General features: G+C 41.3%; 1 protein-coding gene across 2 annotated transcripts in view; it reads left to right on the top strand.

Annotated features, from left to right (window-relative positions):
- LOC119968851 (vesicle transport protein SFT2B-like) overlaps positions 1-3,596 on the top strand; it is a 54,663-nt gene extending 51,067 nt beyond the window's left edge. For both annotated transcript variants that reach the window (XM_038801734.1, XM_038801733.1), the window contains exon 8: positions 316-3,596. In XM_038801734.1, coding sequence (XP_038657662.1) covers positions 316-355 — 40 coding nt within the window. In that variant the 3' untranslated portion in view covers positions 356-3,596. The remainder of the gene's footprint in view (positions 1-315) is intronic.
- The last annotated feature ends 24,085 nt before the right edge of the window (positions 3,597-27,681 follow it).

The raw sequence follows: 27,681 nt of genomic DNA, 5'->3' as shown, positions 1-27,681 counted from the left end.
AAACTTCAGGCTGTACCTGTTGCCAAAGGAAACCTTGTTGGTTGTATAAAATAGATTTGGTAAATATGATCATATTTCCTGTGGAAATGCATAATATTCTCAAGTATTGACCAAACTACTTTAGATAAAAGAAAAAAAATCTACTGTAATAGGTTCTCACCTAGCTTGAAAAGTTTTAAATCATTACAGAGCATAAATCATGGTTGTAAATAGTTTGGGAAGCATTTTAACGATCTCAGTGTTCAAAAATGCCAAATATTGTTTTTCTAAATGATTAAATGCATGAAGTGACATTTGAATTTCTTCATTTTACAGAGATGCAGTGATGAAGTGCTTTACAACATGTTTGGCATGAAAATAATGTTACCCTGAAGATGGAGCATTGTAATAAAAGTGGAGCATCTGCTAACATCGTTTTTTTTGTACCTGTTTACACAAGATCACAAGTTTCTCTTAAGTGTCTTAATGCGTGCCATTGTAATGCATGCTGCCATTAATTCTAATTCTTTCTTAAAGCATAGCTTCATATTCACATTTGGAAAATTTACAAATATTGGTATACATAACCTATTATAACCCCAATGTTAATTTCTAATTTCTCAATTATTTTAAAAGGGTGATCATTAATCTAAATCTGATGTAATATTTTTCAGTAAGGAGATGACCAATACATATCCATACTTTAATCACTATATGACTATTCAGATATTACGCAGTCATTTAAATAAGAAGCACAGAAGGAATTTCAAATGAATCTAACATGGATTTTAATTCTTTCAGAAATGCTGCTACAACTTGTACTTTTGCAAATGCACCTGGGGTGTGTTGGCTTAATTAGTGAAATCTCAAATGAAGAAACTGAAAACACTGCAGATTTTTTAATGCTTATAATTGTGTTGAAACATTATTCCCTAAGTACTGGCCAAAGTGTGATTTTTGAAGTTGTAACCTCCTTGCCTTAATTACGTGGATAGCACAAATATTTTTTGAAACTTGTGGTTTTTGTGAAAATGCCTAAGAAATAATGAATGTCTGAAGATGTAACTGGTGAGCCTGGTAACAACTAAAGGCTGTCTTGTTTCATTTCCAAAATAAATATCCAATGATCATGAAAAATAATTTACATCCCAAGTAAAATACCCATAATAGTGCCTTCATTTTGGAGAATTCAAGCAGATACGTTACTGATCTTTCGCTGCAGTCCACCGCAATTGGACTATTGTCAATTTACTGGTCTCTAGAAAATTGTGACGTCTGCTAAATAACCTTTTTAATGCATTGTTATGACCTATTGGATGTTTTGTGTGAAGGTTACAGATATGCCTTTTGTATCAGTATGATGTACATCTTTAATGCACAGTAGAAGCTGACAAAATTATGTGCAGTGCATTACTGTATAATCTCATTGGAGGAAAATTTAATACAGGTGTGCTCAACTTTATATTACTATTTTGGGAAGCAATTTTTAATGCTAATTACTTCTAAACGCTGGAATTTTGGTCAACTGCTTTTTTGACTTGCAACACCTTCGCAGCACCACTTTCCCTCTCCCATAAGAATATATTTACCAAAAATCCAGTGATCAATAGATACAATTTACATCTCAAGTAAAATACCAATAATAATGCTTGCTTTTTAATGGAGTTAGGTTGATGAGCAGGACATATGCTTAGCTATTCCAGCTATCTGCCAATAATGTTCTGACCTCAAACAACATAGTGTACATCTTTGTGCACAGTTTTGAGTTGGAGGCTTTCTATTCTGGTTATGAAGTTTTGACTTTATAGACTCTTGTTTGAAGTGAATGTGAAAAAGGTTCCCAGAGAATTAACATGTTTTCCATTATCAATTTTAGTAAAAGTTAATGGGGATCAAGTTAATAGATTATTCCAGAGACAATGTAAGTGTGGTGTCTAGTATTTATGGAAATAATTAAAGATTGAGACATTTTTTGAGATCAAGGGTGACTGGATAACGCTTCTAGTTTGTGAACAGTTTGCTACATCAATAATGAATTGCAATAGCATCTTTAACATAAACAAACATCCCTAGTTGCTTTAAAGTTGGATTGTGTGTGCTTTTATAGTTTGTTTTTATTTTTGCTCTTATCATTTCCCCTCCCTTTTTGTATGATCTATTGTATATTTGGTAGTACGGACATTAAAATATTTTCAATTTTCTACTGCATTTGTATGTAATCAGAGAATTTCTTGTACGTCAATTTTGTAATAAGTACCCTAAGCTGCCTGTATTTGAGAAATTAGTGCCTTAGAGCACGTGTGCATTTTGGGATTGTTACGATGTGCTTATTTGTTCAGCAACTTTGTTTAGAACCAAACTTAAATCTTGATTGCATTGCCTTAACTACTGTTAAATTGATTTACATTAATGGTTTCACATTTTTGAAATTTTCTATCTCTGACTATTGAAACTTTACCAGTCAATCACATTGAGAGCATTTGAACATTAAATTACATTTTATCATAACAACATCATTGTTCAGTCATAAGTTTAAGAAAATTGAAACTGCATTTTTCAAATGTAACTTTCAAGGACACCAAAGCCAGCTGTTGTACTCAACACTGCTTCAGCTGAACTCAGTACAGGCTGGAGAACAAACTTCAAGTTGACCTAATCTGTCAGACTCAAATTCCAGTGGGCCATCATGAAAGTCTGCATTCTGCCTTTAATAAAAGTTTCTACTGTATGAGAGGACGAAATGTGCACCTTTATTTTCTTTTATTCTGTTTGACTATTTGGAGTTCCCGTTGTGTTTTTCAAAGGCAATGATTGATAGATAAATCTTAAAAATGTAGGTGCAAAACATATTTTTTAAAACTCAAAATTGCATTCTTATGAACACACGATGAACATTTTCTTGAGCTTGTAAATATTCTTTTCCTAATTTAGCATGCACATTCTTTGAGCTTCATTAAATAATTTGTGCTCATGACATGCAGATGCTGCTATCTTCCTATTTTTTGAATTGTTTGCTGTAGTTATTACCTGTGTTTCAAAGAATAGTATTTGCACTGGTTACAAATGGAATACTATGTCTTCTCTTTGAACCATTTTTATGTTTCAAATCTCTTTTGGTTAAATGTATTGTGTAATTTAGAATGGGGAGCTCTAATTAAATTCAACCTTTAACTTGTATGTTTTCAAGAATTGCCGACTAATATATGAGATTGTTTTCATTTTCAATGTTGATGAATGAAATGATTATCGGTATTGGAGAAGGATATTGTATGCAGAGTTTTAAGAAGTTGTCTCACTCCATTTCCATTGAGTATACACTGGCACTTGCTTGTAGCGACAGCTGGTTTCAAGCTGGGATTTGGACCTGTGTGCAACAGTTCAGCATTAATATGTTCAAATTTCTAGCACGATTTGAGTAAATGGTGAAGTTATATTTATAGAAGTGTTAATTCTATAATTAGTGTATTTTTGGAATCATGATTTTAAATTTTCTCCATATTGGTGTGGGGGGAATAGGTTCAATTGTGTATAGCTTGGTGTATAGTGAATAAAAAGATGCACAATGTGTGTACACTGGTGTTACTGCTCCCTTTCATTAAAATAGTTGTTTGGCTTCATCTCATTGTACCAGAGTACATTTTCCTTTCTTGAATTGAATAGAAAATCAACTTTAGTCGGCTCAATTCCAGTAGTTTTTGGTACAAGCGGTGTTTCCAACTTTCTCCAAATATCTGTGGAGCCTAGATTAATGCTAGAAAATTACAAGGGGCTTTACCTATTGTTTTTAAATTGAATTCTTGAACAACATCACGCTTTTTTGTTATTGCCTGATAAAAAGCTAGAAATGGTGGAGGTTTGGGAGGCTAGATATATATATATATATGTATATATATATGTGTATATATATGTATATATATAATTGAAAGGTTGTGAACGGTTACAGAATTAAAACGGCTAATTGAATGCAATAGTCTATCTAGAGAACCTATATGTTGGGAAGTCATGCTTCAGTTATATAAAGTACTGGTTAGACCATACCAAGTACTGAAGGTTCTGGGCACCACCCCTTAGGAATGACATGTTGGCCTTGGAGGGAGCACAGCACAAATTTATCAACATGATACCTGGTCTCCCAAGAGTTAAATTACAAGAAAAGATTATAGAAATTAGGGTTGTATTTCCTGGAATTTAAAGGGTGAGGAGATTATTGAAGTTTCAATGTATTAAGGGAACAATTGGGGCTGACTGGGAGAAGCTATTTCTGCCGAATGAGGAGTCTATGATTTGAGGAAATAGTCTAAAAATTAGAGCCAGGCCTTTTAGAAATTAACTAAGGAAGCTGTGGCTGAAATGTGTATCAGCTATAAGAGGCACTGCAACAACTCACCAAGACTCCTTTGATAGCACCTTTATAGACCTCTACTATCCAGGAGAACAAGAGAAACACCAGCACTTACAAATTCCCCTCCAAGTCACACATCACAATGAGTTTGAAAAATATTACCTTTCCTTCCCCTGTCATTGGGTCAAAGTTCTTGAACTACCAAACAGCACTGTGGGTGTACTGAACCTCAAGCTGTAGTGGTTACAAAAGTGGCTCATGACCACCGTCTCATGGGAAATTAGGAAAGGCCAATAAATGTTGGTCTTGTCAGTGATGCCCACATCCTGTGAATGAATAAAAAATGTAATTTTTATAGTTAAGATGGGTTATCAAAGGTATTAAGGATATGGGGCAAAGGTGAAAATTAGGGCAGAGATTAGCTATGAACACATTGAGTAGCAGGAAACGTTGGGAGGTCTAAATGGCATATTTGTCCGGTGGCCCAAAATCAATATGTACCTACTCTTGTGATTAGAACATAGAACAGTACAGCACAGAACAGGCCCTTCGGCCCTCGATGTTGTGCCGAGCAATGATCACCCTACTTAAACCCACGTAACCCGTATACCCATAACCCAACAATCCCCCCATTAACCTTACACTACGGGCAATTTAGCATAGCCAATCCACCTAACCCGCACATCTTTGGACTGTGGGAGGAAACCGGAGCACCCGGAGGAAACCCACACACACACGGGGAGGACGTGCAGACTCCGCACAGACAGTGACCCAGCCGGGAATCGAACCTGGGACCCTGGAGCTGTGAAGCATTGATGCTAACCACCATGCTACCGTGAGGCCCCCTAATCCCCCATTAGGGGATGTTGAAGATCCCATGCCATTGTCAATTACAGCATGATGTTCTTCTGTCCTTTGCTAAGATCCCTCCCTGAAAACATTCCTAAAAATGAATAATTAACATCAGTTTTTGAGAAGCTCTTGATGTTGCACAGTTGGCATGCTTGTCAATTTGTGTCCCATTACTTCCTTGATGATGAAGATACACATAGGACATGAAGATGTAGTTGCTACAAGTATTTATTCTTAATGGTAACCATGCATTTTTATGTGCAAACAACTCTGTCTCTGTTACTGATGTCTGGCCACTTGTCCATCACGCCACCAAGTGCCACGCCCTTGTCTGTCCTCTGATATATGTCTGTCCCGGTCTGGTTCTACCTGGGAACAGGAGGTCATAGCTATCCCTAGTGTCTATATACAGTGGCACTGTTATATACAAATATATACATTAGTGCAACTATGTACAATTATACATAGATATGCGTGCGCATATCACCACATCCCCCTTCCTTTGGAGACATGCTTTAAACATCCTTATTTACAATCACATTTCTTCTTTGAGAAGGAAGTGTTCAGTCACAGGTTCAGTCTATCAGGCTTCCGCCGCACTCTGGACAACCGCCTGAATACCATCTTGGGTGGTGAACGTGCAAATCTGCATCAATCACTGATCCTTCCCCCAGCACCAACACAGACTGGGTGTATTCAGACTCGTCTATCGGGTTGAGCACAAAAGGTCGCTGCACCTTGAGTAGGGTTCTTCGATTTCAGCGCAGAAATGAGCTATCCTTGGTGAGCACCTTGTGTAAGTGTGGACCCGTTTCCTGGACAACCATTGCCAGCCTTGTCCACCCTCTGCCATTGGGATTCTGAGCTCTGACTGGGTCTTGTATTTGCAGAGGCTGCAATGCCCTTGCAGATCTGTCACGTGCCTCTTTTTGCTTGTACTTCTGTAAGACTAGCTTCGTTTGGAGCTTTCTATCTACTGTGGGGGCTACCATGGAGAGCGAGCTGCCTGTTCATGAACAGCTGTGCTTGTGACAGGCCATTTACCAGTGGGGCTGACCGGTAGCTGAGCAGGGCGAGGTGCATGTCTTCCCTTCTGTCGAAAGCTTTCATGACCAGCTGTTTGACTATGTGAACGCCTTTCTCTGCCTTCCCACTTGACTGTGGATAGAGCGGGCTCGATGTGGCATGTTTGAAGTCATACTTGCAAGCAAACGTCCATTCATAATTGCTGAAGCAGGGACCATTGTCCGACATGACAATTGATGGCATGCCATACTGTGCGAAGATCGATTTTACGTGCTAGATCACGCAGCTATTCGACCGAATCACATAGGACATATTTGGACTGAGCTTTTTTGTCCTCCAAAGTATCATTGGGCAAATTGTTCCACCAATGTATTGAGTTGAGCCAAGATGATGTAAACAAAGGTTTAATTACTATGCAGAGTTAAAGCAGAGTTCAAATGCTTTTTTTTTGGAGTCACGTTACCCACAGTTCTCATGCATCATCCTTATCTTGTTTGGCATTTGTATTTTTTTTTAATGCAGACCATATGCAGTGAAGTTTCTTTATCCCCTCAGTTAAGCATTCAAATATCCTACAAAGTTGATCAAACATTACCTCTTATTCCACAGATAGTATGTTTGTCTCGCTCAGTATTTAATAATTTTGATATTCAAATAGACTCTTTAAATTACTGACAACTGATCTCTAACTGTCTTTGAAGAGTGTTACGACGCCCTGGGTTAGTGTGAAGTTAATTCTAGCCCCACTTGATCCGGAGTCACAACACAATTGAATTAATCAATAATTCATAGAAAAATACCCAAAGTCTTTGGCTCTTGGCTGCCCAATAATTAGTCACCAGGTTTGTAAATTTAAACAATTACTTTTTATTTATAACAAAAATTATAATGAAGTATGCAGCAAGTACAACTAGTTAAGTATTATATAATTTCTAATCCCCCACTTTAACTTACCCCCAACATCTGCACAAAGGCACACAAGACAGACAAACACAGAGTGGAGGAGAGAGGTGTAAAATAATAGATAAAAGGAAACAAAAATCTTTGTTTCAGATGGTTGTCTTTAAGTAGGCCTTCCTTCAAAGAAAACTTTCAGAACCGGGTCTCTGCAGCCTAGAATGGTTTTACTGTAGATCCATTCATTCAGGTTCCCTGTAGGTTCAGAAATACACCAACTCGCAGCCTTTCTGGAGAGACAGAGAGGGAGCTGGTCCTTGTGCTCCCAGAAGTCAAACTCAGCTTTCCTTAGGTCTCTGGAAATGATCGCACTCGGGCAGGATCCAATCACCACTGGTTACCAGGCAGAATATGACATTTTGGCCAATTCATTGGCTACCAGCCAAGCAATTGAACTGAGTCCCACCCCATCCCATGAAGTATGGATCTTGCTGTTCAAAGCTAGAAGTACTATATGGTGCAACTTCTTGAATTCCTCCTCCTCTCTGCTTCTTGACTTAAAGATACGTGTCCATTAAGCCTCCATGGATCAAAATGATAACAGCAAAAATAAGGGAAACAGCAGGAAGGACCCTTACAAGAGCAATCCTAATTTCCCATCCTCCAGGCCTAATCTCTGTCACTTGAGGAAGCTTGAACCTCTTGATATGGGCCAGGGTTTAGAGACCCTCAAAGTGTATCATGGAGTTCAGCTGACCCACAACCTTTTATAGATTGTGGTTATGGGGAGCACACGGGCCTACTTTACAAGTGTAGTGCAACAGAGAGTTAAAGTACTTTTAAATTAAAACAATGTTTATGAAACCAGTTAACACTTTATAAACCCACAGTAAACATCTTAACAACTATCAACACCAATCATCCCCACAGATACAATATTCTATAAGTAACCCTTAATCTTTCCTTGCAACATCCATAAGACAAAAAACCATTTTTAACACAGAGATCAGGTTTAAATTCTCTACTGAGGGCAGTTATCACTTTGAAATCACCCAAATGATCTCTAGATTGCAGATAGATCTTTATGCAGCTGCTTGCTTTTCCTGCAGCTATCCAGCTCTCAAAACAAAAATACCCTGTAGTAGCCTGCACAAAAACAAAAGTGAAAGACAGACAGCCCAGCTCCACCCACACTCTGACATTACTGCAGCTATTCGATAAACACCCATTTCTTAAAGGTACATCCACTATAGCTATTTAATAAACACCCCGTTCTTAAAGGTTCTCTCACATGACACCTCCCCCCAAGGAAAAAAAAACATCAACTGCAAGATGGTTTCATTTTTCACTTTCCTTTAAGAAATATTGACAGTGAATATACGTTTCTTTTTTAACAAAACAAAATATGCAAACATTATAATAACATAGTCCATTTTAGTTCTTCTTCCTCCAACTGGAATCCTTCTTGATTGACAGTCTCTTTGGACAAGCAGGTCTCTGCATGATCCATTCATTTCTCTACGCCTCAGCATTACTCTTTAAAGTCAGATACTTTAGTTCAATCTGATCACAGAGCCCTTTATAATTCTCCAACACAAGAACATTGGCTATCACAGCTTTCAGGCAGTCAAATGCCTGTTGAAACTCCACTGTCGACTGAAATTTTCGACGTTTCTTCTGCAAGTCCATCAGTGGACAAAAATTTGGCACAAATGTTTGATCAAATCCACTCATGCTAAGAAATCGCATTATCTCCCTTTGTGTCAAGGGCATTGGAAACTCCCCAAAAACTTTTGTTTTCACATCCCGTGAGACCATTTGACCCTGTCCGATTGTACGTCCAAGGAAAGTGACTTGGGCTTTTCCAAATTCACTGTTGGCTAGGTTTACCACCAAACCCGCCTCCTGAAGTCGATTGAATAACTCCATCAGATGTTTTAAATGTTCTTCCCATGTCTGGCTGAAAATTACCAGATCGTCGATGTGTACCGCACAATTGGGTAATCCTGAAACAACTTTGTTAGTTAATCGTTGAAATGTGGCTGGGGCGTTTTTCATGCCAAATGGCATAACCTTGAATTGGTACATACCATCTGGAGTCACAAAAGCTGAAATCTTCTTCGCCCTTTCAGATAAAGGTAACAACCAGTAAAGTTAAGTAGATCCAGTTTGAAAATAAAACCTGATTGTCCCACCTTCTCAATGCAATCCTCCAAACGTGGGATAGGATAAGAGTCCATTCTTGTAACTGCATTAACCTTTCTATAGTCCATGCACAACCGTTGGGTACTATCTCGTTTAGGTTCCATCACTATAGGTGAGCTCCACTGGCTGCAACCCACTTCAATTATGCCATTTTTAAGCATACTCTCAATTTCTTTGTTAACCTGTTGCAATTTTAAAGGGTTAAGTCTATATGGATGTTGGTTAATTGGAACAGCATTTCCCACATCTACATCATGTATAGCCATTTTAGTGCTTCCCAATGTATCTCCACAAAATTACCCATGTGATATCAATAATTCTTTCAGGTCAATCCGTTTTACCTCTAGAAGGTAACTCAACAATTTGTCCCAATTTTTAAGTACACCCTCGTTTTCCAATTTAATTTGAGGTATGTCAAATTCAAAGTCATCTGGATTTGGTTCCTCACTTTCAGTTAGAATCATTAAAACCTCCTCCATTTGCTCTCCTTCCGTTTCGAAGTACCTTTTAAGTATATTCACATGACAAACTTGGTCAGTTTTCTTTCTATCTGGCATTTTTACCACATAATTCACCTCACTTAATTTCCTTTCAATCTGATAATGTACACAAAACCTTGCTCTTAAAGATTCACCTACCACTGGTAACAATACTAAAACTTTATCTCCACTGACAAAACTACAAACTTTTGCTTTCTTGTCGGCTACCCGTTTCATCACATGTTGTACAATTTTTAAATGTTGTCTAGCCAATTCCCCTGCTCTATTTAATCATTCCCTAAAATTTAACACGTAATCCAATAATGTAAGTTCCGATTTCTCACTCGCCAATTTCTCCTTAATCAATTTAAGTGGTCCTCTTACCTCATGACCAAAAATTAGTTTTGAAAGGACTGAATTTGGTTGACTCACCAGGTGAATTCCTAATTGCAAACGGTACGAATGGAATTCCTTTGTCCCAATCCTCTGGATAATCATGACAATAAGCCCTCAACATTATCTTTAATGTTTGATGCCACCTTTCTAACACTCCCTGTGATTCTGGATGGTACGCAGTTGATTTAAATTGTTTTATTCCTAAGCTATCCATAACTTCTTTGAATAACTTTGAGGTAAAATTTGATCCTTGATCCGATTGTATTTCTGTGGGTAATCCATATCTAGTAAAGAATTTAAGTAACTCCTCCACAATCTTTTTAGCTGTAATATTGCGTACTGGAATGGCCTCTGGAAACCAAGTAGATACATCCATTATAGTCAAAAGATATTGATTCCCACTTTTTCTTTGAGGAAGCAGTCCCACACAATTAATTAAGACCCTTGTAAAAGGTTCCTCAAATGCTGGAATGGTATTAAGGGCGCTGGTTTTATCACTGCTTGAGGTTTCCCTATCATTTGGCATGTGTGACATGATCGACAAAATTTAACTACATCTTTATGTAGTCCAGGCCAATAAAAATGTTTTTGGATTTTAGCTTGAGTTTTCCTTACTCGCAAATGACCTCCCACTGGTACCTCATGGGCTACTCGCAACATGTCCTTTCTATACCCTACCGGCAATACCACTTAATGAACCTCTGCCCATTTTTCATCCACCTGCATGTGTAAAGGTCTCCATTTTCTCATCAAGACATCATTTTTACGGTAATAACACTCTGGTATACACTCAGATTCCTCTTCCGTATATGCTTTCTGATACATCCGTTTTATTTCTATATCTTTCTGTTGTAACTCTGCCACTTTTCTTGAACTAAAAATATCCGCCTCATTCTCCACCTGTTCTTTTTCAAACATCTGATCAAAAACCGTTTGTGATAATTGAACTTCAACTTTATCTTCACTCTCTGATTTCCCTTCTTGTCTTAACCTGTGACTTGGCGACCTTGTTACTAGACAATCCGGAAAAATCCCAGTATATTCATCCTTCAACGCTTCAGATGTCTGATTTTCCACTGGCTTGTCAACCACAGTAGGCATCACTCCCACCTGCGATCCAGCTATATATTACCCAAGATAAACTGTATTCCTGGACAAGATAGTTTATTACTCCGACTACCACTTCACCACTCTTCACTGGACTTTCCAACCTTACCTTATATACTGGAACACTACTCTTCTCACCCTGAATTCCACCTATTACCACCTTTTCTGGCAATATTCCTCCCAAACTTCATAACTCCTAATCTCTTACCATTAAAGATTGACTAGCTCCCGTATCTCTTAAAATTATGACTTCTTTACCTGCTCATCCTGATACACATGAGTAAACTTTACCCACACAAGTAAATTATTTGAAGAGATCTAGCACCTTCTTATCAATCACCTATTTGTCAGGCTGTATAATCTTTTGCACCTCCTTTGCTTCACTTGGGCTTTCCTTTACCACTTTAACAAACCCCACTGTCTTATCCTGTTTTACCACATCAGCTTTCCCAGTGCTTTTCTTCAACCACCAACACTGTGACTTCACATGGCCTAGTTTATTACAGTGAAAACATTTGAAATTTTTCATGTCTCTTCCACCCTCCTGGATTTCCTTTTTAATCTGAGGTACACTCTCCTTATTATCTCCCATCAGACCTCCTTTACCTCTACCACCTAAGTATTTCTATTTTCCCCAGTTTCTATCCTTCACAGGCTAAAACTGATGTTGGAAACCAAGCTTTGCTTTATCAACTAATTCATAATCATCTGCCATTTCTGCTGCTAACCTTGCAGTTTTAACCCTCTGCTCTTCCACATGAGTTCTCACTACATCAGGAATTGAATTTTTCAACTCCTCCAAAAGTATAATTTCTCTGAAAGCTTCATACATTTTGTCTATTTTAAAGCCCTTATCCACCTATCAAAATTACTCTGTTTGATCCTTTCAAACTCCATGTATGTTTGACCAGGTTCTTTCCTTAAATTTCTAAACCTTTGTCTGTAGGCTTCAGGTACTAGTTCATATGCACCTAAGATGGATTTTTTCACCTCCTCATATGTCCCAGATCCCTCCTCTGATAGTGATGCAAACACTTCATTAGCCCAATCTACCAGATTTGTTTGAATCAGTAATACCCACATGCCCGATGGCCATTTCATTTGTTTAACTACCTTCTCAAATGAAATGAAAAAGGCTTCTACCTCCTCTCATCAAACCTTGGCAATGCTTGGACATACTTAAATAGATCCCCACCAAGCCTTTGCCTTGACACTCTTTCTCTTTATCCTCATCACTATCCTGCAACTGTACATTTCCCTTTACATCCACCAATTTTAACTGATTGTTATATTTCATCGCCATTTTCTGAAGTTCAAAGACTCTCTCTTTTTCCCTTTCCTTCCTTTCTCTTTCAGTTTCCCTGATCTGTACCTCCCTTTCTCTTTCTTTTTGTTCTGCTAGGGCCATTCTTTCTGTTCTCCTTTCTTCTCTCTCCTTTTCTTTTTCCTCTCTGTCTTTCTCTCTCTTTTTCTCTTTCCTCTCTATCGTATTCAAGCTGCTTTAGTTCTTTTTCATGTTCAAGTTGCTTAATCTGCAACTGAATCTTTGCCATTTTCAATGAGTCAGACTGTATCTCAGGCAATTTTAAATGCTCAGCTACCGCGGTAAGTACCTCTTCGTTTTGCATGCTGTCAGGTAACGCTAATTGCAATATTTTTGCCAAAACTAAAAGCTTTTTTTTAGTCTCTGCCCGTAAGATACTGTGTGTGACCTTATCCACCCCCAAAAACTTCTGAGCCTCTGAAAGAGCCATTGTCCACAACACACTCCCTACTTAAACTGAAATACCACACCTGAAAAGCAACCACAAATATGCCCACCTATCACTGTCTTTAAGTTCACAAAGCCACCCAATAGATAGACGCTTATCCCAGATGAGCCCCCAATTTGTTATGGGCCAGGATTTAGAGAACCCCAAAGTGTATCATGGAGTTCACCTGACCCACAACTTTTAACAGATTGTGGTTATGAGGAACACACGGGCCTACTTTACAGGTGTAGTGCAACAGAGAGTGAAAGTACTTTTAAATTAAAACAATGTATATTTATGAAACCAGTTAACACTTTATAAACCCACAGTAAATATCTTAAAAGCTATCAACACCAATCATCCCCACAGATACAATATTCTATAAGTAACCCTTAATCTTTCCTTGCAACATCCATAAGACAAAAAACCCTTTTTAACACAGAGATCAGGTTTAAGTTCTCTTCTGAGAGCAGTTATCACTTTGAAATCACCCAAATGATCTGGAGACAGTGTTTAGATTGCAGAGAGATATACAGCTGTTTGTTTTTCCTGCAGCTATCCAGCTCTCAAAACAAAACTAAAAACAAACTGTAGCTGCCTGCTCCGAAACAAAAGTGAAAGACAGACAGCCCAGCTCCACCCACACTCTGACATCACTGCAGCTATTTGATAAACACCCATTTCTTAAAGGTACATCCATTACAGCTATTTAATAAACACCCAGTTCTTAAAGGTTCTTTCACATGACACTATGAACATAGAATTATAAAATCATCGAAGTCCTGCAGTGCAGAAGGAGGCCATTTGTCCCATTGGGTTTGCACCGACCCTCTGAAAGAGTACTCCACCTAAGTTCACTCCCTATCCCCATAACCTAACCTGCACATCCCTGAACAATAAGGGGCAATGTAGTATAGCCAATCCACCAAACATAAGGTATTTCGTATGTTGACTGTGGAACTAAAATGACTTATTGTGTGACATCCTGATGAAGAACAAGGCTGTGTCTGCAGGTTGAAGTTAACCTCTGAATTTGATACTTTGTTCTTTTTTCTGGGTCATTTTTCTGATAACCAGGGATTATTATTGGTTAAGCAGCAGACTGAAAACGTGATTCACAATTGTCCTCCCCACTTTTCAAACATAAGGTTCTGTACTCTAGCCACCTACAGGATACATGCAACTTGTTACATTTTCTCCCATGATATTGTATTACACAACCTCTTTAGGCTTCTGTTTATTGTTGATCACATGGCTTGCTTACCACATTTGTGGACCCCCCCTCCTTGTTTGCTGGGACAGTGCTAATACCGTGGACTGTGAGATGAACGGCTACTTCCAAACTAAGCTGTGCCAAACTAAGCTGTGCCACAGATGTTCTGGCGACATCCAAGGTCACGCTAAGAGATCAGCTTTAAAGATCAGCAGTGGGATAAAGCCAGACTGTGTCTGGGCGCCAGCTTTCTTTGACATATTCTTCTCCATGTTGCTATTGTATGGTTTCGGCGAATCAAATTAGGGTGTCTACTTCCATACCAGAGCTGACAGCAATCTGTACAACTTGGCAAGACTGCATGCCAAAACTAAAGTGTGCAATATTCAACTTTGAGTTGTTGATGACGCCTCTCTGGCATCCCATACTGAAGTTCACATATAACAGTTCATAGGTTGGTTCTCCTGGGTCAGCAAGGAGTTTGGACAGACAATCAGCATCAGGAAGACCAATGGATGTAGAGATTCCATCTTCCATCAGTGTTGACAACTGGCACAGGATCAGCAATTACCAGCAACCTGTCCCTTGACTTTGAAATCAGCACTGGGATTGCCATGGTCGCAGCTTTCGTGTCGAAGTCTTGCATGGACCAGCAGCAAATTAACCGAAAATACAAAGCTTCCATGTGTACCAGGCTTCTGTTCTCTGCACCACCCTTTACAGTAATGTGGCAAGCACTAATGCAAGCCAAGAAAAACAGCTGGACAGCTTACACTTCCATTGCCTCAGACAAATATTGGGTAAATCCTGATGAGACAAGAGTTATCTTGTTCTAATTCACCATTAGTTATCAATGTTTCCACTTAGCTCAGATGCAAAAGTTTTATGGCACCTTGTTCACCAAGTTATTTTATTCATATGTAAACCTAGATTATTAGTGCCAGAAGGCCTGGGCCAGCTTTTCTGAAAAAATCTTTTTATTCTCCTCATTTTCTACATTTTCATCAAATAAACAACAAAAGAAAAAAACAAACACAGAACAAATACAATAATAATCCCGTAAACAAAAACAGCACCCCACTCAATATACAGACCAAAATATCCACCCGTGTGCTCCAGGTAAAAAATTAACAGTCAATCAATAAACAGTGTAGTCAAAACAAATGGGGCAGCACAGTGGAACAGTGGGTTAGCCCTGCAGCCTCACGGCGCCGAGGTCCCAGGTTCGATCCCGGCTCTGGGTCACTGTCCGTGTGGAGTTTGCACATTCTCCCCATGTTTGCATGGGTTTTCCCCCCACAACCCAAAGATGTGCAGGGTAGGTGGATTGACTACGCCCCTTAATTGGGAAAAATTAATTGGGTACACTAATTTTTTTTTTTAATTTAAAAAAAAACAATAACCCCAACCCAACATGGCTGACTCTTAATTATACTCTGATATTCTGTAAAAAGTCACTCGGTTGCCATTGGTTTCTCAAGCTAATTAGGAATGGTAACTGAATGGCAGCTTGCCAGTGACACCCACATCCTCAGAATGAATAGTAAAAATAAATTGAACCTGAGGGTTTATGTCTCTTCATGTAACAATTTGTATTCACATTTTTACTCAAATGTGCAGGGAATGTAATGCTAATATTTTCAAACACTTTGTAGATGATTATGTAATTGGGTTGTAACACAAGTATATCAGTCAACATAAATCCCTCACAGGAAGATTGAGTTTGGTATCGGCCAATACTAATATATCATACAATGTTTATTAGCCGAATCAAGGGAATATTGTACTTGTTATAGAGGTAGTCCCATTGAGAGATTTCTACCATGACCTGAACTTATAAAGAGGAACTGGGTTCAAGTTGCATCTCTCGGACATACTTCAACCACTAATTAAAAAAATCTAAGCTGTGTTAAGTCATTTTCAGTTGTCTAATCCCAGAGTACAGTCTTTCTGTGATTAAAAGCATGATTGGGCAGATGGCTATTTTAGTAATTCAATTATATCTTCTCCCAGTGCAAAGCAAAACGCTGTTTGAGTTTGACGACAATATTGTGTAGCGTGGGAGATTGAGTTTCTGGGAGATTAGATTTCCGCAGGCTTCTGGTACATTCAGGACCATTTTCTGCTTGAAATTATTTGGATAATGTACAGGAGATGGAAATATTAGTCAACTGTCTCCTTTACATTTCACCTGATGTGGGAGATTTTGTGCAGAGTTGTTAAGGGAGCAGGAACAAAGAACAAAACAAGGTGATCATATATCAGCTAGGTGGCTGACAGTTAATACCTTTCCTTAGTTATTCAAAGCACCTGTCGACATTTAAGTTTAAATGAATATCTCAGGCAAGAAAATGTTAAAAGCTCAGTAATATATCAGCAAGTTTGTGATCACAAATTTCAATCACCAAAATGTTCCTTATTGAAATTAGGATGTATCATTTTTCTCACTTCCCAAGGGATTTTAATATCGAACACCTTCCCTTTTATTGCTTTTTGTCTTTATTGTCGGAATATTTTACTATGATCTTCAGCCTTATAGTGAATTAAATTTTCGAATAAGTGAAAAATACTGCATTAAAAATGACCAAAAAAATGATAGTCTCCATACGGAATCTACAATTTAACTTTTAATAGAACAAAACAATCTTTAATTTTCTTGAACTGTTCCTAATTTCAGGGGGCGCAGACCACCAAGGGGCTCTATATGTTAAATATAATGTGTGAGATGTGCTAGATGTTTGTAAATTCAATTCATAGTTCGACTTACTAGTTCTAATTTTTCAAATGCCACATATTAATGGCAGTGCAATGGCAAATAAATTAGGAATTTATTGGCACACATGTCAGATCAAATGGGTTGGGAAATAGTATTAAGTGAATAAATTTATTGAAGGTAACTAATTCTCTCTTCAAAGTGACTCTGACGTCAAGTAAAATACTTTGCAAGGGATACGTAGCTCAATTTTAAACACAATTTTGGGATATTATAATTATGCAAAAGTATCACATGCTTTATTACAAAAACAAAATCATTCAATTATCCTCAGGTAGTCTGGGAAGCGGGTAGAGTCTGGGCATGGAAGGTGAGAAATTCCTGCAGTGTGTGCAGGAGAGCTTTCTGGAACAGTACGTTTCCAATCCTACCAGAGAGCAAGCTGTGCTGTATCTTGTCCTAGGAAATGAGGCAGGGCAGGTGGAGATCATCAGAGTTGGGGAGCCATTAGGAAGTAGCGATCATAAATTAATACGATTCAATATTAAACTCGAAAAGGATAAAAATCAGTCACGGATTAAGATCCCAGATTGGAAAAGGGCAAACTTTAGGAGCCTAAAAGTTGAACTGGAGCAGGTTGGTTGGAAATTTGTTTTGGTGGATTAAACAGAGGATGAAAAATGGGAGACTTGCAAAGGAGAAATAAATAGGGTGCATACCCATGAGAAATAAATAAGGGGTGTCCAAAGCTAGAATATTCTGGATTACTGAGGATATCAATGATAAAATAAGAAAGAAAAAAGAGGGATGTGATGCATGCCGGAATAATAATAGCAATAGAAATCAGGAAGAGTATCTCAGGGGCAGCACGGTAGCACAATGGTTAACACTGTGGCTTCACAGTGCCAGGGTCCCAGCTTCGATTCCCAGTTGGGTCACTGTCTGTGCACAGTCTGCACGTTCTCCATGTGTCTGCGTGGATTTCCTCGGGTGCTCCGGTTTCCTCCCACAGTCCAAAGACGTGCAGGTTAGATGGCTTGGACATGCTAAATTGCCCTTAGTGTCCAAAAAGGATGGAAGGGGTTATTGGGTTACGGGGGTGGGATGGAAGTGAGAGCTTAAAGGGGGTTGGTGCAGACTCGATGGGCCGAAAGGCCTTCTTCTGCACTGTATGTTCTATGTTCTATAAATGCAGGAGAGAGGCTAAAGCTACAATAAGGAAGGATAGGAGGAAGCACCAGGAAAGCATTGCAGGCTGTGCTAAAACAAATAGCAAAATGTTCTTCAGCATATGACTGGTAAAATATGACTGAAGGTAGAGTGGGTCCAGAAGGGACAAGTAAGGTAAACTGCTCACTGAAGTGGAGGGTATGGCAGTGGTACTAAATGAAAGTGATACTTTCCTTCTGTCTTTACCAAATTAGAAGATGGTGACAATGGCCCAGTTGAAAATGTGGATGTTGAGCAACTGAGCAGGAAAGCAATAGGTCAATAAAATGTGCTAAAAAGGCTGGTTGCACTCCAGGTAGAGAAGTGGAGAAGATGGGATGCTTCCTTGATTGCTGAGAGAGGTAAGGGAGCATATTGTGGAGCCACTCTGAACACAGGAACACAGGCCACTCTGAACACAGGATTAGTCCCAGAGGACTGGAGGATTGCAAATGTGATGCCGTTGTTTAAGAAAGGGGCAAAGCATAACCCAGGAAATTACAGACCTGTCAGCTTGACATCAATAATGGGAAAACTGATGGAGGCCATAAAATGGGATGAGATAAATATAGACTCAATGAAAAATAAGTTAGTACTAGACAGTCAACTGTCTGCAAGGGCAGGTCATGCCTGACTAATTTAATAGAGTTATTTTATGAGGTAACAGGCAGTGGATGAAGGTAGTGCCCTGGAGGTTGCATGTTTGAGATTTCAGAAAGCATTTGATACGGTACCATGTGGCAGCTCAGTTAGCAAATTTAAAATGTTTGGGATTGACTGATCCTTGGCGGCATGGATTAGAAGTTGGTTAGAGATAGGAAACAAAGGGTAGGTATAAATGGGCATTTCTCAGACTGGAGCTGAGTTGAAAGTAGTGTTCCCCAGGGCTCAGTGCTGGGACCCTTGCATTTTCTGATTTATAAAAATGATTTCAAAGTGGGTGTTGACGGAAAAATCTCTGAATTTGCCGATGATACTAAGCTAAGGAGAATACTGAATTGTGAAGATGATGCTGAGTGACTTCAGAGGGATGTTGACAAGTTGGCCAAATGGACAGAAACCTGGTAGATGAACTTCAATGCAACTAAATGTGACGTATTGCATTTTAGTCAAAGAAACATGGGGAGACATTATCGGCTCAATGGTACAACTTTGAGGGGAGTACAGGAGCAGAGAGATCTTGGGGTTCAAGTGCATAATTCTCTGAAGGTAGCCAATCAAGTTGAAACAGTTATGAAGAAGGCTTATGGAATCCATGAGTTTATAAATAGAGGCATCGAGTATAAAAGCAAGGAAATGATGCAACACCTCTACAAATCATTGGTCAGACCACATTCGAAGTATTGCGTTCAGTTCTGGGAACTTTATTTAAGGAAGGATGTTAAAGCCCTGGAGAGAGTGCAGAGGAGATTTATTGGAATGACACCAGGAATGAGGAATTTTAGATACAAGGAAGGATTGGGGAAATTGGGCTTGTTCTCCTTGGAGCAGAGAAGATTAAGAGGCGGCCTTATTGAGGTGTTCAAAATCCTGAACAATTTTGACAGGGTAAAGAAGGATATTCTGTTTTGACTAGATGGTATGCCACTGACTAAGGGTCACGATTTCAAGATGGTCGGCAAGAGAGCTAGGAGTGGGATGAGGAGAAACGGCTTTACTCAGAGTTGTTGGGATTTGGAATGCGCTGCCTGGGCGAATGGTGGAGGTGGATTCCATAGGAGGTTTCAAAAGAAAGCTGGATACATATTTGAAAGTGATGAACCTAGAGGGCTACAGAGATAGGGCTGGGGAATGGGACTAGCTAGGTTGCTCTTTTGGGAGCTGGTGCAGATACGATGGGCCAAATGGCCTCCTTCTATGTTGTAAATAACAAACAAACAAATTTAATTTAAAAAAAACAATAATGAAAAGTTTACATTGAAGTAGGTGCACCTGCTTCAGCATGATCTGTGTAAGAGGAAAATTGCAGCTTTGCAGGTTAGACGGTACGTTGCTAATTGCTCTGGAAACAGGGGCTAGCGTTACAACCTCTGATAAATGTTTACATTAAACCTTTCAAATGACTTTTTGTTACTACTCAGTGGAGTTTATATATGGTTTACACTGCATGTTTCCTTTTATTCTTTCGATCTCTATTGTCACAATATTTTACTAAGCCTTGGAGTGAACTATGGTCACGTTCTCCCCATGTCTGCGTGGGTTTCCTCCGGGTGCTCCGGTTTCGACTCACAAGTTCTGAAAGACGTGCTTGTTGAGCATTCTGAATCCTCCCTCTGTGTACCCGAACAGGTGCCAGAATGTGGCAACTAGGGGCTTTTCACAGTAACTTCATTGCAGTGTTAATGTAAGCCTACCTGTGACAATAAAGATTATTATTATTAAGTAGTAAGTAATCAAAGTGACAAAAAAAAAAAGAAATGATAGACTCAATACGAGACAATACGAAAGCAATAATTTAGTTTTAATATAACTACAAGATTTTGGGTTGTTGCTGTAGTTCAGTCAGGGATGTAATTTGAAGTTTCACTATAAAGTCCCTCACTGAATGCCAGAATGTTTAATGTGTCAAACAACCGTTGCTTGACCTGGTGTGGCACAACCAACATGATGCCATCCCAGCTGATTGAAAAGTATGGTAGTATAGCTGGCATCCTTGAACCATGAAATAGTATTTGGCTCTCATATTGAAAGACATCTGTAGATCAGGGATAAGATACCAATGGTACAAGGGCAGATTGATGTTTTAATATCTGTAGCGGTTGGAATGATTCTTGCTGGATTTTTTTCAGTGAACCTGTAATAGGGGCAGTTTTGCCCATTTGAAATAATTTATAAGGATTTTTTTTCCTTATTTATTTACGGGATGTGGGTGCCATTAGCTAAGCCAGTATGTATTGCCCATCCCTAATTGCACTTGAGAACGTAGTGAGTTGTTTTCTTGGACCCCTGTGGTGTAGGTACATTCACTGTGTTATTTGGGAGAGAGTTCCAGGATTTTGACCCAGTGACAGTGAATTAACAGCGATATATTTCCAAGTTAGGATAGTGAGTGACTTGGAGAGGTACTTCCGTGTGATGGTGTTCCCAGGAATCTCCTGCCCTTCTACTTCTTTTAAAATTTTTTTAGAGTATCCTGTTTTTTCCAATTAAGGAGCAATTTAGCGTGGCCAATCCACCTACCCTGCACATCTTTGGATTTGTGGGGGTAAGACCCACGCAGACACGGGGAGAATGTGCAAACTCCACACGGACGGTGACCCAGAGCTGGGATCGAACCCGGGTCCTCGGCACCTTGTGGCAGCAGCGCTAACCACTGTGCCACCATTCCACCCCCGCCTTGTCCTTCTTGATTGTAGTGGTCATGGGTTTGTAAAGTGCTGCCTAAGGAGCCTTGAAGAGTTTCTTAAGTAGGTGATGAAAACATGATAGTACACAGTTAAAGTAACCACACTTTTACTGTCTGGTTATGTAATCATCTCGAAAACATGCCGAATGTAGCAGAAAATATTGCTAAGCTTTTCAATTTTCCGAAATAAGAAATTAGCATATCTCCAAAGTCTTTGAGTTCTGCTCAGCAACAGATACTGCTCTTTCTTTGCTCAAATATAAGAAATTTTTAAAAGCACAACATTTATTGTTAAGCCCTTTAAGGCATCAGAAAACATAGAGTTATAAAAGATAATTCAGTACATCAAACATATTTATTTTACAGGCCTCATTTACTTTACCCTAATTTAGGCTCTCCACGTATCCATTCCACTCTGCTCCCTTTGACACATTAGATCCGTGGGTTATGCATTATTACTGTAATCCTTTCATATAAGCCTGTTGGTATGCTGCTTTAATGGAAGTATTTTAAGGAAATTAATTAATGTTGTTAAAACAGAGAATATTTAAGCATTCATATGCTAATATTTTAAACAGTGATTTGTAGGGTCATGCAACTCACAACAAAAAAAGTCTGTTCAGGGATTTTGGAGATCACCTGATTTTTCGTCCACAGATATCGGGTTAAAAGCATTTAATGTGTATCATTAATTTTTTTAAAAGGCCTACAAGGTCTTTGGCTTTAGAGAGGCCTAAAGTACACAAGCAAGGGAATTATGGTAAACATTTGTAAATCACGGGGCAGGTTTCAGCTGAAGTATTATGTACAATTATGCATGTCATACTTCAGGAAGATTGTCAAAAGCCTTGGGGAGGGTCAGGATGTTACCAGGAATGAGGGGCATTAGTTACGGTGGCACAGTGGGTAACACTGTTGCTTCACAGTGCCAAAATCACAGGTTTGATTCCCGCTTGGGTCACTGCTGTGAGGAGTCTGCACATCCTCCCCATGTGTGTGTGGATTTCCTCCGGGTGTTCCGGTTTCCTCCCACAGTCCAAAGATGTGCAGGTTAGGTGGACGACATTAAATTGCCCTTAGTGTCCAAAAAGATGAGGTGGAGATGTGGGCTTAAGTAGGGCGCTCTTTCCAAGGGCCGGTGCAAACGCGATGGGCCGAATGGCCTCCTTCTGCACTGTAACTTCTATGACACATGGAGAATAAAGAGACACTGGGTTTGTTCACCTTCCAACAGAGAAGGTTGAGGAGATATTTCAAGAGGTATTCAAAATCGTGAAGGGTTTTGATTGATTAAACGATGAGGATCATGAGAATAGTTTAATGCAACCATTTATTATGATTTCTCTATTTGAAAGGATAGCGGAAGCAAATTCAGCAGTAACTGCCAAAGGGGAATTGAATACATGCTTGAAAGAAGGGGAAATTGCAAGGAAAGGGCTGAAATTGGGAGAATTGGATTTTTTTCTCAAAGAGCAAATAGCCTTTTGCTGTTCTATAAGATTCTATGATTAATGCAGGTTAATAAATTAAGAATCAAGTCAAGATGAAAACAAGGCGAGTAGTAAAACTGAGACATTAAGATAACTCCTTTGGATCTTCCATTCGACGTTGGCCCAGGAGACGACAAGCAAGCTGTTAATAATAATAATAATAATAATTGCTTATTGTCGCAAGTAGGCTTCAATGAAGTTACTGTGAAAAGCCCCTAGTCGCCACATTAGGGCACCTGTTCGGGGAGACCAGTACGTGAATTGAACCTGCGCTGCTGGCCTTGTTCTGCATTACAAGCCAGCTGCTGATCCAATGGCGTTAGAATCTAGTAGGACTCCATGGAAGAGACAATGGGCGGGATTCTCCAGTCTCGTTACGCTCTTGCTCAAATGTAACAAGGCCACTGAATAGCAGGAGGGGCCAAAAACAAGATCTGCGGCAGGTGCCAAACAGTTTGCAATGGAACCGGCCCACTCCCCTAGGCGAAATTGGGATCTCGCTGTAGTGGAGAGAAACCAAATATCACCATTTCCATACAATTAATGGGAGCCACTCCATATCCAACGGCCTCCTGTCATTCTTCGGCCTCCCCAGCAAGCTGCCGCCAATTAGTACTCCTTTTGAAAAACGTGAACCTGATGGAAGGGCTTCTGTGGGGAGCCGAGGAGGGGAGTAGCCAGTTTTGCTCACAGGCAAAGAGCCCGGGCCACTTCAGTGCTCGAGGGGGGATGGAGGACCAGCGGCTGGGGATGGGGGACCCTCCTCAGGGGTGGGCTGCAATGTGAGGGTGGGGGGGGGGTGGGAGGGATTGGGGGGCAACCGCTCACGGCACCACTATGCCAACCCCTGGACCGTGTGCACTCATTCCTGGGGGGAACCCTCGCCCCTGCTCGTCTGCCCCAATGACCACCTGTAACCCCACTTAAACATCGTTTATATGAAACTATGAGATTGCCGAGGTCTCTGGCCATGCGGCTGAAGGCTATTGCTAATAGGGAATTGGCAATCACGGTTAAGTGAGCACTTCATAAATGCCAAGTGGATTCCCATAGGTGTGTGGGCGGGCCATGTAGCATGTGGGAGGCGTTGCCCAGCATCCCAATCACACGTTGATGCCTGAACACTGTGGGAGGCAGCACCACAGACGCAATATTCGAACACCCAGGGGATGGGACATGTTCCAGGGTCGGAGGGTGTGAGTGCCACGCGGAGGGGGAGATGCCTGGAGAGATGGGCAAAGGGTCCGGAGGTCAGTTCGTATTGTGGAAGGAAGTGACAGACATCATAGTGGTTGTGCGGAAAGCTGTTTAATGTGTTGTACAAACCCCACTCTGGATGGTACCGTACCCCCAGCCCCACAACCCCCTCCCCATCTCCTACCTACACCTTCCACCCCCTCCCCAGTGCCCTCAGTGATCCTCAACGTGCTGTGCCCTCCTTGCTCTACCACTATATCTAGGTGTTTCTTCAGATTGCATATATGAGGTAGAGGCTGCCAGCTGCTTATCTCGTCCCATGGCCTTCGATGCTCCAGCGGGCATCATCCGGAGGCTCTGAGGCCGGAGGGCCCAGGCTCAATTGTCGACAGCACATGCACCGCCTTGTCCTGTGTACTGACCTTGAGATGCAGCCTCATCAGCGGGATGGAACTCAGGGGGGCTGGTGGCCACCGTCACCATTCTATGGGACGGGTCCGGGTTAGCACTTAGTGCCCCCGCCTCCTGTCAGTGCCCAACGGGGTCTGGGTTCACATTGGGACAGAGAGGCATCTGGTTCAAGCCCCTGCTGCCCCTACATCATCTGGCTCTGCAAACCCTGGCTGTTCCCCATGATCTGCACCATAGTGTCGACACTCTCAGCGATGCTCTGAAGTGACTGGGCCATGCTCTGCAGCGTCTCGGCCATGGCCACCTGTGACTGGGACAAGCTCCGCAGCGCTTGGCTATGCCCAACTGAGAGTGGGACATGTCCCGCAGAATTTCATCTAGGTCAGCCTGATACTGAGTCATGTCCCCCAGCAAGTCGGACATTCTGTCGACACCCTCAGCCATGGCCATCACCGACTGCACGAGGTCTTTGACACCTTCACTCATGGTGCCGACGTCGTGCACCAGGCTCTCCACTGCGGTCGCCACCCTGGCAGTGTTGGCCTCGGTGCCACTCATTACCGGCACGATCTCCTGTACCTCTAGCCTCTGGCAGTGACACTGACATCTCCCTCTGAATGTCCCGGACGCTCCCTTTCGTCTCCATCAGCTCCGGGTACCTCTGTACCACAGGCTCAGCATCAGGCTGGGACCCAGCTGGGTCCTGGGATCCAGCAGCCCTCCAACTGTTGTCTCACCTGGGGGTTCCTGCCGCTACCTGATGTGAATCATCAGCAGTTCGGTGCTCACCAGATTGTGCCCCAGAAGCCTGTTCACTAACATGTCTCACGGAGGTGTGTGTATCTGCGCTGGTGGACAGTGGGGATGACAGCTGTGCCGCGACTATAACAGTTGCATCCTCGGAGCCCTCCTGCAAGTTGTTCTCCTCAGAGTCAGAAGAGGGTGTTATCCGGGATGGGCTGGCGCCATCGGCTGGAGGACCTGTGGGAGAATGGACATGTGGTCAGTGGGAGGGATGGGTTAGTCAGTAACTCAGCAACTCAGATTTGACAGATCCTCCGGGTGGAGTCCGGTGGTTCCTCACATCTGCGGCGTCCACTAACCTCCACGTGGGTGACTGCTCTGTCCTCGGCCACCCTTGTCACCTCCAGGGCACGCTCCTCGAAGGTGGTGAGGATTCTTAAGTCCGAGACATCTCCGCCGGTCTGGCCCTTCACCCGAAGGTTATGGGAGAGCTTTTCCTGAGGTACACAGAGAGGGCATCGTTAGCCACACGCGTGGTTCACAGTGGTGGGGAGAGGGGCTGTGAAGGAGGTGTTGGTAGGGGTTGAAGGGGGTGGAGGAAGGGCTGGACGTCGCATGGGAGTTGGGGGATGGATGCTCTGTTTTGGGGGGGGGGGGGGGGGGGGGGGGGGCCGACGACGTTGATGACTACTTACTTGTGCTGCCCGGTGTAGGTCGATGACCTTTTTCAGGCACAAAAGGCCAGTCCTCCTGGTCACACTCCCCGAGCTGACAGCTGCTGCCACCTCATCCCAGGCAGTACTGGCTGCCTTGTGGATGACTCTCCGGGAACCTTAGGGGAAGAGGACATCTCTCCTGGCTTCCACTGCATTTAGCAGGCTTCCCAAATCAGCATCTCCGAATGTCGGGGCTGGTCTCCTCAGCGCCATAGTTGATAGCTGACGGGTTGGCCGAGCAAGTGCTGCTTAAGTGCTGCTCGACCTTGTAAGTGGGGGTGGGGGAGGTTAAAACGGAAACGTTACGTAGCGAATTGAATAAATGATTTGTTAAAATGCACATGTTAAAAGGTGACATGCATAGACTTTTTTAACGCTTAGCTGAACAGAAATATTTCCATCAGGTGTCAGTCAAAAGGGCTGCCAATTCGCTCTCATCTATTTTCCTCTCGTCAACAAAGGTTACCATTTCCCATAGTGTGTTTGAAGGAGCTTATTGTAATAATTGTAATCACTTTATATAAAGGAAGTTTCGAAGTCAATTGTCAATTTATGTGATGCTGTCTGTAATAATTCTCATGCAATAACTCTCACTTCACACAATCACAAAATGATTATGGCCAAGGTGAACTTTCGGACCCTTCTCAGCTCATTCATCAGAAAGAAACTTCCTGCACCCCCATCCCCATCCCCCGCAATTTGAAGTATGGACTTGATTTTAATTGCAGGGGTTTGCTATACTATCTGGAGGACTTTTAGAACATAGAACATAGAACATTACAGCGCAGTACAGGCCTTTCGGCCCTCGATGTTGCGCCGACCTGTGAAACCACTCTAAAGCCCATCGACACTATTCCCTTATCATCCATATGTCTATCCAATGACCATTTGAATACTCTTAGTGTTGGTGAGTCCACTACTGTTGCAGGCAGGGCATTCCACGCCCTTACAACTCTCTGAGTAAAGAATCTACCTCTGACATCTGTCTTATATCTATCTCCCCTCAATTTAAAGCTATGTCTCCTCGTGCCAGACATCATCATCCGAGGAAAAGGCTCTCACTGTCCACCCTATCTAATCCTCTGATCACCTTGTATGCCTCAATTAAGACACCTCTTAACCTTCTTCTCTCTAACGAAAACAGCCTCAAGTCCCTCAGCCTTCCCTCATAAGATCTTCCCTCCATACCAGGCAACATTCTGGTAAATCTCCTCTGCACCCTTTCCAATACTTCCACATCCGTCCTATAATGCTGCGACCAGAATTGCACGCAATACTCCAAATGCGGCCGTACCAGAGTTTTGTACAGCTGCAACATGACCTCATGGTTCCGAAACTCAATTCCTCTACCAATAAAAGCTAACACACCGTACGCCTTCTTAACAATCCTCTCAACCTGGGTGGCAACTTTCAGGGATCTATGTACATGGACACCGAGATCTCTCTGCTCATCCACACTACCAAGAATCTTCCCATTATCCCAGTACTCTGTCTTCCTGTTATTCCTTCCAAAATGAATCACCTCACACTTTTCTGCATTAAACTCCATTTGCCACCTCCCAACCCAGCGCTGTAGCTTATCTATGTCCCTCTGTAACTTGTAACACC

This window comes from Scyliorhinus canicula, chromosome 7 (genome assembly GCF_902713615.1).
Source record: "Scyliorhinus canicula chromosome 7, sScyCan1.1, whole genome shotgun sequence".
Lineage (NCBI taxonomy): Eukaryota > Metazoa > Chordata > Chondrichthyes > Carcharhiniformes > Scyliorhinidae > Scyliorhinus > Scyliorhinus canicula.
The sequence above is the reverse complement of the archived record's forward strand: the minus strand, read 5'-3'. Positions and strand labels throughout refer to the sequence as shown.